Below are 13493 nucleotides of genomic sequence, written 5' to 3' on the forward strand. Positions count from 1 at the left end.
TAATATATATAATTTCGTGGGGGGAAATAGCTTCTTCTTGAGTTAGAATTCCATCCCAGAGTGCCTTAGAAGAATGTGGGAAATGCAATAATCACACACATTGTTCTACTACTGTGGCAACGTGGCTGAGAAATTTAATGACAAAAATATTTATCCCACGCTGTGAGATGTCTTGCAGTGAAACTGCAGTTCCTAAGAAGTGGAACCTGTATAAGGCCAGCCCAGTGAGGTGAGAGAAGTACATACTATATTTAGACAAATACATGAGTTGCTAGTGAGCAAAGGAGCTTGATCCTATTAGGGAATGAAATAAGGGGAGGAGCCCAAGCCAATTTAATTCCTGTAGCACAGTCAAAACGAAGGGCAAAGAAAAGGGCCAAATGTTCTCAATATGTACAGTCTTTAGAAAGGCAAAAAAAACCCCATCCACCTGACTAAGAGTTCTATATAACTCAAAGTGTAATGTTTTATGTCATCTGGGCTGGCTTCTTTATCTGCGATACTGTCATGCATGCCTCTGCAATGTATTGTAAGGAAGCCAGCTAGGAGTATGCAGTAACTAGCATTGATCAAACATGAGAAGGACAGAGCAGAGCCTTGGTAACTGATGGCAGCTTAGAAATAGGCAATGCCAGCAGGCAATGTTATTGCAGTGCAGCATCCTGCTGTGTGCGCTACATTACAGTAAAAGAATCCTTCAAAGCCACCATAATTCTCAATATTAATATTTTATTGGGCTTGCTTTGCGTATTTTGAATGCAGTCTTAAGCAATTTCATGCAAATGTCAACAGGACAATAACTGAACTGCAAAAGAGAAAAGAAAAAGAGAATCCCCATTATGACCCTGGAGGTTATGATGCAAGTAATGCTATGGCAAATTCGGCGGAGCCCCTTACTTGATCAGCAGCTCAACATGCATTTGAAAATCAAGGTCAACGTATCAAACAGTTTAATGAGGATTTGGAGGAAGAGTCACATTTCCTTTCAGAACATCAAATGCAACTGTAGCAAAAGGTGCCTACAGTGACCTGCAGGCCCCACTCTGCCTTGCCCTCCTTGGGGTTCCCAACTCCCCTGGAGGAGCTTTTCCTTCTCTCTAGGGTAGCCCGCTACCCCCTGATCAATAAAGGGGTTTCCCACTAAAGGGAGCAGGACCTTTAAATCCCCTTCCAAGGTCAGAGGCCTTACCTCAGTGTCTCCCACACTGCCCAGCACCTGGCTACCACAGGGACAGATGGGGGAATAGCCAGTTGCCAACCGCTTGCCTTCCTGCCTCCTGAGACCCTTTTAAATAGTGTGTTCGAAACAGTGGGAGTCTATGTGGTATAGAGAACCACTTCCAGAATCAGAGGTTTAAAGTATTTATTAAAAAGAAAATGTATACAAGCATACTTTTACCACCATGCCAGATTGAAGCAAGGAAGAACAAAAGAAATTGGTAAAATGCAAATCCTCTGTCCTTTTCTCTAAAACATGACTTAACTAGATGTTAAAATTAGAACAGGCTCCTTATCTTAGGTGTTCTAATTCTCTAAAGATATTCCATTACCTTCAAAGCTTGCCCCAGCTCTTCCAGGCCGACCACAGGTTCAATGGCTGCCTGCTTGCAGACTAGAGCACAGCGTCCTCTTCAGCCAAGCATCCCAAGGAAAAGAGAGACCACCTTCCCCTTGCAAGGAGGTTTCAACAAACCTGTGTCTCCTCCCCCTTGACCCCGTTCAGCCCATGTCAAGGCTTCTTTTCCTGTTGTCTCCAGGAAGCCCCTTTCTGTAACCTGACTAGCAAAAAGTCCTCCAAGGCTCTATGTTCCCTGCTTGCGGGGGTGGGGGTGTTGAACTGGCCCAATCCCATTGTCTCTAGCAAGACCTATTAACATTTCTGAAGAGGTGTGCCTGGAAACCTATTGATGGGCTTCCTCTTTCCCAGCCTGTAGGGGAGAAAAACCCTTTAAAGCACCAATTTACTGCTGGCCAGCCTCCCTCCAGGATCAAATACATTTCTCCACAGCACATTATTTATTGTTTAATGATTCCTCTGCTGTACCCACTATAACAAGCACCAGATTGGTTTTACTTATCCTGCATGAATGACACATCGATACCTTTCATTCATTAAAAAAGTAACAGAAGAAACAGGAGGAGTAAAATACAGCCATAAAGGCAGAAGAGTGAGTTTTCCTATGGTGGCATTCCAGCCCATGCATCTTGGGGTCAACCAGAGGTCATTTCGGGGGGGATCGCAGACGAAGCCCCGCCCCCTGCTTTCGGATGCCCTGCTTCCGGCTACCCCGCTTCCGGCCCTCATTCAGCCAGGAGGAGGCAGGAGAAGAGGGAGGGTAAGTTGCTTCCTCCCTGCCTCTCCCCACCCCTGCCTGCCTGGGGCCAGGGAGGGCCTTCGTGGGGCTTCCTTGCACTCCCGCCGACCTTGCAGGTCCACCGCCGGGCCCCTCATGGGGCTCGGCAGTGGAGCTGCAAGGCCGCCGCCGGCAGCCGAGACCGTTGGGGGCGGGATGTGTGGCCTTATGACACACTTCCGGTGATGTCAGGGGGTGTGGCATATGCTAATGAGTTATGCTAATGAGTTCCCCTAGCTCTTTTTCTACGAAACGACCCCTGGGGTCAACTTATACGGTAACAGCTGCTATACGAAAGCTGCTTTGAATCTCTTGCTGGGACAGCTTTCCATTAACTATTTTTGACTGCTTTAAACCATTCGGATTAAACGGTTAACTGCGCTGATCCAGCACCCTTCCCCTCCCTGCCAGAAATCATACTTCCTGTTGGGAAACTAAGCCGTGCCTAAAGTAACACTTCCAAATAGAATAAAAGTCCCTTCCAGATGGTGGCGGAAAGTGCCATCAAGTTGCAGCTGATCTATGGTGACCCTGTAAGGTTTTCAAGGCAAGAGACATTCTGAGGTGGTTTGCCATTGCCTGCCTGCGCTTCATGACCCTGGTATTCCTTGAAAGTCTCCCATCCAAATACTAGTCAGAGCCAACCCTTCTTAGCTTCCAGAACTATATATCTAATAGCCAAGTTACCCCCTCCGTGCGGATATCTAAATCTGCACATCAGGGGCACTTGGGGGGCAGGGAGATTTTCCTGCACACTTGGGGCAGTCCCCAGGTGTGCAGAAAAATCTAAAAAGTTTTAAAAACTGTACGGGGGATATTTAAATCCCCCCAAAAGTAAGAGAGTGCTCTGAGCATGCACAGAGAATGCTCTGGGAACTCTGCGGTGGGCCGGTGGCTCGGAGGTGCTCAGGCCTCACTGCCGGTGCTGGGGGGGGGAATCGACGGGGGGGATTGTCAGGCCCGGCGGACAGGAGGTGCTCAGGCCTTGACGCTGGTGCCCACAGGAGGGAGGGAAAATTGGGGGGGAGATCGTTGGGCCCGGCAGCTGGAAGGCACTCAGGCCTTGCCGCCGGAGCCGGGGTGGGTTGGGGGAGGGAGATCCGCCGGGCCCAAGACAGGGAGGGGGGAGGAGATCGGAAGGCTCGCGCAGAAGTCTGGGGAAGGGGGGGAGATCGGCGAGGCGAGCAGCTGCTTTGGGACCTGCCTCACCACCGCCGCCGCCACCACAGGGGACAGGAGGGGGGGGGGAAGAAGGCTTACCTGTGGAGCTGCTTCTGCAGACCGGGAGCCTTTAGGAATACTCCCCCACCCCCGCGCGAGTATCACGGGTCCTGCTTCTTGTACCTTCCTAAATTTTAGTCTGAAAATTTTGTCTCTCTCTTGAATGGCCACAATCATTGTTGTCTCTATTTGGCAAGTGATGGGAAACAAAAAGAGGTATGATGTACCTTTCTTCATGCATAACAAAAACATAGTATGTATGCTTATCCCCTGCATCTCCAGCACCAAAGAAGCCACCAGCATCAGATGTGGATCTGGAGAGTTCTGTTAGACACTCCATAGGACATTTCATGATTCAGTTTCAAAAACTAGAACTAAGAGGGACAAGATGAATGAGAGTTAGAAAATCTAGCTCTTGACCAAATACTGATGATTGGGTAGTGGAACTCTTAGGACGGCATCCTCAGGAGGATGAAATATTTACACAAAGAAATGCCTTATATAAATTCAGTGGCATGTGGGATGCCTTTCTGGAATTCTTGTGATAACAATTCTCTTACTGCAGTCCAACCGCCTGTTATTCTGCTGTTTGCTTAAGACGACATGGTGGCAGAAACTGCTGTTGAGTCACAACTGAGATATTCAGAAATGGTTTTCCATTGCCCAGTCTTCATGTCATGCCTCTGGTATCCCTTGGAGGTCTCCCATCCATTTACAAGCCAGGGCTGACCCTGCTTAGATTCCATGACCTGATGAGAGCAGGCTAGCCCAGTGACATATAATGTCTTATTTCTTTCCCTGCAGTCTCCCTCACCCCCTCATGTGGTTCCCTGCTTACCTGGATAATTGACTGAACTGTTGATTCACAGAGATCAAATAGCCAAGAATAAACATTAATTTTTAGGAGATTCTTCTCTTCTGAATTAATTTTGTATAAACCAGATAATGGGTTGGATACTATGACTGTGACAATTGGCAGCAGCTCTTACTTCTTTGGCAAAGAGGGCTTTTGCACCAGTGAAACTATTCACAGCGCAATTACACACTGGCAGCTAAAATGACCAAACTGAGGCTATCGTACTTGGATCACATGATGAGAAGACAAAAGGCACTGGAAAAGGCGATGATGCTAGCAAAAGTTGAAGGCGCCATGAAAAGAGGAAGACCCAACATGAGATGGACTGACTCAATAAAAGGAAGCCATGGCCCTCAATTTGCAAGAGAATGGATGTTAACAATAGGACATTTGGGGGGATATTAATTCATAGCGTTGCCATGAGTCAGAAGTGACTTGACTGTACTTAACACACACACACGCACACATTAGGGGAACAAAGTTGTAGGATAAGACTCACAGCACTGGAGATGGTCTTCCTGGATAACACTAGACTCCTTCTGGTATGGTTTCAGACCAGTCTACAGCATGGAGATGGCTCTGGTGGTTTTAAGCTAATGATGTCTGTTTAAATGTGGACAAGGGCCATACTTCTTTGTTCCTCTAACAGGATCTATTAGCAGCCTTTGATACAGCAGATCTTGTTTTTGTTTCTTTTTAGCCCCCGGAGGGGATTTTTTATTGCATTTTTTATAACACTACAAACTACAACAGAAAATGGGAGGGGGAACTACATTTATAGGATAAAGAAAGATACCCACTACTGACTATAAACCCAAGAGAGGAGATCATCCCACCATCTTAACCATAGATTTAGTCTTAATCCCGTTAATCTTACTATCAACTGAGTCAAGTTTAACATATCTTTTTCAAATCTTAAATTTAACTGTCATACAGAAACACCCCAAAGAATCTCACTTCAACATTTTTTTAAAGGCACAATTCAGAGTCCTTCAGCCTTTACTTTTCCTTGCCTAGTTTCTTCGGAAGCTTATAAGGACTTTTAGGGGCTGCCGCCCCTTTCTCTGATAGAGAGTCCTCCCCGGAGGATTCCGAGTCCAGCTCACCATTGGACTTACTGTCCTCCCCTTTTTCTCCTTCCTTCCCTGGCCCTCCCATCTGGACTCTTAAAAATTCCCGTGCTTTCTGGACAGAGTCAATCTTTTCTTTTTTATCCTTGATTTTGAAGGTTACGCTTTCTGGAGTTAATCATCTATATCCAATTGCGTTTGTCTGTAGAAAAAGAATTAATTCTTTATATTTTTTCTCCTTTGTCTTATTTCAAATGGAATGTCTTTTAACATTCTGATGGTATTCTCCCCCACTTTCAGGGAATACCACTGCTTTGACCATGCGGACTTTTGCTGGCAGGATAATGTCTCTACTTTTTATCGTGCTGTTTAGGTTCGCCATCGCTTTCCTCCCAAGGAGCAGGCGTCTTTTAATTTCATGGCTGCTATCACAGTCTGCGGTGATCTGGGATACCAGGAACATGAAGTCTGTCACTACTTCCACGACTTCCCCTTCTATTTGCCAAGGAGTGATGGGGCCAGATGCCATGATCTTAGTTTTTTTGATGTTGAGCTTCAAGCCCACTTTTGCCCTCTCCTCTTTTACCCTGAGCAAGAGGCTCTTTAGGTCCTCTTCACTTTCTGCCATTAGAGTGGTATCGTCTGCATATCTGAGGTTGTTGATCTTTTCCCCAGCAATCTTAATTCCCACTTGTGATTCATCCAGGCCAGCATTTCGCATGATGTACTCTGCATATATATTAAATAAGCAAGGCGACAATATACATCCTTGTCGTACTCCTTTTCCTATGCTAAACCAATCAGTTGTTCCATATCCAGTTCTAACTGTCGCTTCTTGAAACCCACTCCAGTATTTTTGGCAAGAAAACCCCATGGAGAAGGGCATAATCAAAAACAAATAAGTAAAGCTTACTTCATTAAAAAGCAATCTTATTGAGTCAGAGAAACGGTCCATGGTGCTCAGCTTACATTCCGAGATGCAGAACAGATGTTGAAGATATTTTAAAACAGAATGTATCATTTACTGGGTATTCCATTTCCTATTCTCTTGACTGACAAATTTCATGTACTCTGGATACTTATTTTTCTATTATTAAAAAAACCAACATATTTGGGATAGGACTGGGCGGCCCTGTGTCTAATCATGACATGAAACGATGAAAAGCGTGACATGATGTCATCAAGATGGGGGTAGCCATGTTAGTCTGAAGCAACAGAACAAAGTTAAAGGTACCACTGGACTCAAACTCTGTTATGATGTCATCAAGGTATGCATTTCATTTCCACATATAAAAGGGACAGGAGGGGAACTAGTCACAGGGCCTCTGTGCCACAAGAAGTAATGCGAGATGGACAATTTTCCACTGCTATACCACACACTTCTAAAACTGCATTGTTTAATAACTTAATTAAGGTCACAGGGAGTGGAAACACCAACAGGGCAACTGGGCAGTTTCAAAGTTGTACTTAATTTTTTTTCTCAAGTGTCTGTTCCTAGGGAGCATGTATATCATACTGCGAAGAAATCAATGCAACTCCGCATCGTGAGGGGTTGGCGTGATGTGGTCTCTTATAAAGTTTCATTATTTGCCCTTGCTGCAAAGAATATACGCTCCAAGGTGGCATCGGGAAGGGACATTATTTAGGCTACTGTATTAAATTAGTCATATTTTGTTAACGATCTTTGGTATTTTTGTATATTCTGACTCTAACCTATACAGTTAGTTCACAATTTGTGTTTTGTAATTTTGTAACGGCCAATGGCAAATTACAATAAACTAAACTGAAACGGATGTATATCATACACAACCAAGTGTACTTTGATCACACCCGATCAAACATTTTTAGGGCCGAGGTAAAATTTTGTACTGAGAGCAAGCTTGGTGTAGTGGTTAAGTGCATGAACTCTAATCTGGGAGAACTGGGGTTGATTCCCCACTCCTCCACTTGCAGCTGCTGGATGACGTTGGGCAAGCCACAGTTCTGTCAGAGCTGTTCTCTCAAGGACAGTTCTGGAAAGAACTCTCTCAGCCCCACCTACCTCACAGAGTGTCTGTTGTGGGGAGGGGAAGGGGAAGGAATTTGTAAGCCATTCTTCTTCTTCTACTGCCCCCAACTTTATATTTTGCCACAGATTGTAAATTTAGGGGCTCCTTTACAGCAACTTTTTGTAAGAGCTGTGAGAAGGGGTGGAGCATTTCACCCACTTACTGGAGATTATGACAGCATTCTCCACTGCTGCTAGGAGCTCTTGCTCTGTATTTAAGTGAAAGTTGCAAGTGAGGGCGAGAAGCCGTGGCCTCACTCTGTTTCAGCTTCTTAATTCCAAGGGTTCACCAATCCCATCCTTCTGCAAAAGACCTGATTCCCCCCTCATGCTGATCCTGGGACAGTATCTCTGGGGATATCTGAGGGTTCAGTGGGTAGGGGAGCCACGGAAATCCCACTTGGTGGTCTGATCCCTGGAAATTTCCAGTGAATCCAAAGCATGGGTGAGGACAAACCTCCTGCTGTCACTCTGGCACCTTTGGACTTGAAATGGAAGTGAAAAACAGTACCCAGCAACAACAGAGAGCACAACTGCTGCCACCAGGACACAGAAAGGAAGAGAGATAGGTGAGGAAAGAGTATTCATGAAAATCTTTCCTACTCTCTCTCAGAAGGCCCTGTTTAAGAGTTGCAAGCATCTAGCGTGGCCTTAAGTATTCCTGCTCAGTTATTTTTGGCTATCAAGAAACGTATTATGCTGATATGCTTTGTAGAAATAATGTGGTGTACTTATTTGGTTTTTTTTACTATATGTAAGTGAAATAAACATGCTACTTCCAGTCCCAGTCACCCGACACCAGAAAATTTCTCTAGGAAGCTCACATCACTAGCAATGCCCAATTCCATCCATATACAGAGCAGTCACACAAGTTAAATGCTACCTAACTATAACCACCACCAGCAATCTCTATCAACCATCACAAAGCAAGACGGAATTAAAACGCAACAATGCTATTATCCATACCTGTTACGCTATAAGGCAATGTAAGTTTTCTGTTCAATACTTATTTACGAAAAAATTATAAAGAGAATTTAAAAAACAAACAAACAGGGATTATAAATATATCAGTTGTACTCACCTGTATTACTTCTATCCCCCTTTTCCTGGAAAAAAGCAAAATAAAAATAAATTATTAACAGCAAAAATATAAAACATTATATGTTGACATTAAAGATGGACACAGACCAGGCTGGGAAAAGATACTTCACATCTCTAAAAGCTGGCACCAAATTCTTGGTTCAATTCCATGTTTAGGCCCTAGAGCATAATTTCAATTGGCAGGCTCAAGTCAAAGCTTCAGAAGTGGGCCCTGTCCTGGATAGCCCAGGCTAGCCTGATCTCATCAGCTCTCAGAAGCTAAGCAGGGTCGACTCTGGTAAGTACTCGGATGGGAGACCTCCTTGGAATACCAGCAGTTGGGAGGCGGGGGCAGGCTTTATTCAGCCACCAGAGATCACCATGACTTCAAGGCGCGCATGCACACACACACACACACACACATGAAAAATACAAAAAAATACCCCCAAAAAAAGTTTCAGAAGTGTAAGATTTCCCCTACACTAAACCTGGAATTAAAACATTCAGAAACACAAAATACTAAAGTTATTTTAGACCTCCAAAATTCTTAATTTGAAGGCTGTATTTCTATTATGTAAATGATGGCAGTATAGATGTTTGGGCCCGGGCTAGATCTTGGAAGCTAAAAAGGGTTGGCCCTTACTAGTACTCGGATGGGAGACCACCAAGAAGTCCAGAGTAGCTATACAGAGGCAAGTGTGCGGACTCTAATCTGGGAGAACCAGGTTTGATTCCCCACTCTTCCACTTGCAGCTGCTGGATGACCTTGGGCAAGCCATAGCTCTGATAAGAGCTGTTCTTGAAGAAGAGCAGTTTCTGTCAGAGCTCTCTCAGCCCCACCTACCTCACAGGGTGTCTGTTGTGGGGAGGGGAAGGGAAAGGAGTTTGTAAACCACTCTGAGACTCCGAGTGAAGGGCGGGGTATAAATCCAATTTTCTTCTCTTCTTCTTACGTCCTATTTTCACTGGCTTGTTAGTACTTGTGTGGGCATAATCCAAATTCAACACACACACACACACACACACACACACACAACCATCAATCGTGAAGGGGCACAGGTGTGTAAAATTCAAAAGTTCTGTCAAAAATGCCAACATCCCCCCCCCCGATACAAAGTATCAGGGCAATGGTTCTCAAGGCATTTTTATTTATCTTGAAGAGAGACATCGGGCTCGATAGGTACATACCCTAATCATGGGCATCACCCCATACTGATGCTGACAGGCTCTTATGTGCCCAGAAGTTTCTAAACCACAATCAAGTGCCTTACAGAGGCATTACAATACTTTCCTCTTGGACTTACAATTCAAAACAGGCAGATTGCATCAGGGCCTTGGCAGCATGCAAATACACGTGCAGCCCTCTTGGAGACCTTGCATGAGCTGTGAGGCCTTGCTGAAACCTCAACTATCTTGGCATTTGGTTTTAAAGTTTTCCAGAACTCTTGGGGGCGACTAGAATAGAGGTGACAGATTCAGATACCGGAAAGCAGTCTGGTCATACTTTCAAACCTCATAAAGGAAGGGCTGAGTCATTATTCTGGACACCAGGGATTAACATTACAAGAGTTTTTGGCCACCACCCCAGCTGGCTAGAAAACAAGTGTTATTTAGAAGGGACTTATCACGCCTAACATGCCCAGGATTGTTCCTCCAACATGAACTGCCAGACTCGGGAAACCTAAACCTGAGATATACGGGTCAGGGAGACAGACAACCTCAGAATGGCTCTCAATATTTTTCTGTGGCATTTGAGCAAGCTAAAATTTGTCAGTCTAATCCTATATATCCCACAGTACCCCATTTCGCCATGAATGACACTGGCAGAACTGAACACACCCGAACTGTAGCCACTTGAAACACTTACATACACAGATTTTCAGTACATCAATAGGAAAGGCACAAAATTCCTGCCTTTGGCAAACACACGCACAGTGTATGCCCTTGTTACACAATTAAGTCCCAATCTAACTTTCAAAGAAAGCAAAATACAAAAATGCATCATATAAGGCCACCATAAACTTAAGAGGTACAGCTTCCTGAGGAGTTTAAATTTCTTTGTCTAGGAGAAATTTCCACTGGTCTTTAGGACAGCAGGGATATTCTGTATTTAACCAGTGTCTTACCAGACACATTGGCTTTATGATCATCCAGCTCCCATTTGGCAGTTTCTCTTAAAGTGGACAAAAAGATAAACAAGACATTTTAGCAGAGTAAATCTGAAGTTCCTTGGCCAGCAAGGTTCTCGTTTCTGCAGCAATGTTAACAAGCCAAAAGCACTACACTTCTCTTTTGTGTTTATACATAACGGCACAAGTTACCCTGCAACTATCTGCACTGGAGTTCTGCTATGAGATCCTTAAGAGACCAGCTCCTTCACAGTTACAGCACCTTCTATGCTACCTGTTATACTGCTAGATGTAATTATGTGGAAAATGGAACAACAGGAAAACCCAAAATTCAAGCAGGCATTAGGTCAAGAGAGGTCTATTATGACTCATCTCTGCTTAACTTAAAGGTCTCCATTCTGCTGAAAAGCTACCTGGTTTCCCTGCCTGCAGATGAAGGGCTGACTATTTGTAACACCCCATGCTATAATAATCAAGCAATCAGGGGGTGGGGAGATACTCCAGGTTCTGAGTGGTTCTCTTATGGCAGTACACGTGAAACAGCACCATAGACAGACCACAATCCAACATGCTGATCAGTTGTAACATGCTTCTTGTCCAGTCATGCACAATGATACTCAAATTGCTTCTCGTAAGACCCAAATGCAATCCAAAGGAAGCCCCTCTGTTGCTGAATGAGTATCTCACTAAGGCGATTAGACTACTGCTCCGCAAGAAAACATGTCCCAGGTAGTGACTACAAAATACAACATGATAGAACTTCTTTAGTTTTCAGTCTATGCTACTCTAATGTAAATATACCCCCCCGGGGGGGGGCTAAATTTTGATTAGGCAATGGTGAACTTCTAAAAGTCAAAAGACTAGAATTTCCAATAAAGAGCAAGCTAGGATACCTGGAAGATAAACACATTTTAAAAACTTTTTTTTTTCATTTTTCATTGTGCATGTGGGGGGGGGGCACCTGAAAGTCATGGTGACCTCTGGTGGTGACTGACCCCTACTGGGTGCCTGGAGGATATTCAGAGAGGTGGTTAAATAAAGCCTGTCCTTACCTCCCGACTGCTGGTATTCCAAGGAAGGTGTCCCATCTAGGTACTTGCCAGAGTGGACCCTGCTTAGCTTCCGCGATCTGATGAGATTGGGCTTGCCTGGGCTACCCAGGTGAGGGCAAAGATGAACACATTTACTGTGCTACAGGTACCCCACCCCCCACACACACTAAATTCAGAATTTTGTTTCCCACAATTCCTGTTTTTTGGCTAGCATCAGGCCTAGGCAGCTCACATTTCAGAGCTGATCTGTTTCAACAGGAAAGCTCTGCCAAAATCCCAAACACTCTTTGTAAATGGAGGAGGAATTAATATATTCTCCTTAATGTTTTCCTGTATACACACAGACATGCAATCCACCCTAAAACCTCTCCCATATAACAACACAATAGTAAAAGAGTAAGAATAGATAGAAATAAAACAGACTACTAAAAATTGAGGGTGGAGATCAGAAAGGTACAAATGATGAACCTTTCCAATATTTTGCACGGAACGTTTAATTTACCAAAGCATATCTGAACCTCAAAACCATTCTAGCTTGCCAAGGGTTGAGTGACATTATACTTAGTTCAAGTTTGCTACAAACACTGTCAGCTCATCAAGATCCTGCCAGTTTTAATAGCAACTATGTACCATACAAGCAATTAAATCAATTCAAAACGGCCCCTTTGTGCTTATTCTCAACAGCAGCGACCTTTCTAGGACTGCTGTAAGGCACGCACATGGGTGATTGTATGTGTGGAAACACAGCCCATACACATCTACCTCGCTAAGAATCAAAGCTAAATGAATTTATCGGCAACGCAATTCTCTGAAAGTTTCAGACGAAAATATTGATCCAGCCAACAACAGAACCCAGTTCTGACCCAAAACAAAAAAAAGCATTTAACATTTGAAAAGTTTCTTTACATCCACACTGGCGGATGTGGAAAGTGCCTTCAAGCAGCAGCTGGCTTATGACAACCCTGTAGGGTTTAAAAGGTAAGAGATGGTTTGCCAGTGCCTGCCTCTGCTTAACAACCCTGGGCTTCCTTGATGGTTTCCCATCCATGCACTAACCAGGGACAACCCTGCTTAGCTTCCCAGATCTGATGAGAGGAGGCCAGTCTGGGCCACCCACATTAGTATCACCTAACTTGATCTCCTTCTATGGGGTCAGCTCTGTAAATATAAATTAAAAACACACATATACAATCTCCCTTTCACTAAAACAAGAGCTGATAAATACAGGCTTGGATCCTAAATAATCCAATCAAAATCATGCTAGAGAAGACAGCCTTCCCTGCCTTCCCCTATCACTGCAGTCTTCTGTGCAACCCCCACCCCCGCCCCCGATTGTGCTCCCAGTGTGGGGACCAAACTGGGAGTCTTCAACTGGTAGGGAAAACCAGCAGAAGTCTCCCTCTCCTCTTCCACAGATAGAAAAGCCATCCCAAAGGAGGAGTTCTGTTGTGCTACAGAACAGCATGTTAAGATCCAAGCCAATGAATGCAGAAAACCCTCATTACAAACTTAATGTGCATTTTCAACTGATCCCTCCACCACCACCCACTTCTATACAATTGCCAGCAAGTTCTATACAATTGCCAGCACACCGAAGGTTACAAATTGCACCCCTTGCTGTCTAGTATGCAGACTCTCTTCTACTCAGAAGTTTGCCTTTCACTGTTTCCCCTGCAGTAGTTGC

At 44.4% G+C, this 13493-nt stretch overlaps 1 protein-coding gene across 1 annotated transcript in view; it reads right to left on the reverse strand.

Moving 5' to 3' along the window:
• Positions 1 to 13493, reverse strand: part of ITPK1 (inositol-tetrakisphosphate 1-kinase) — a 161073-nt gene that overhangs the window by 107011 nt on the left and 40569 nt on the right. The window contains exon 2 of the mRNA XM_015427204.1: positions 8630 to 8654. Coding sequence (XP_015282690.1) covers positions 8630 to 8654 — 25 coding nt within the window. The remainder of the gene's footprint in view (positions 1 to 8629; positions 8655 to 13493) is intronic.

Source organism: Gekko japonicus, unplaced genomic scaffold, assembly GCF_001447785.1.
Source record: "Gekko japonicus isolate JY-2015 unplaced genomic scaffold, Gekko_japonicus_V1.1 scaffold256, whole genome shotgun sequence".
NCBI classification, from domain to species: Eukaryota; Metazoa; Chordata; class Lepidosauria; order Squamata; family Gekkonidae; genus Gekko; species Gekko japonicus.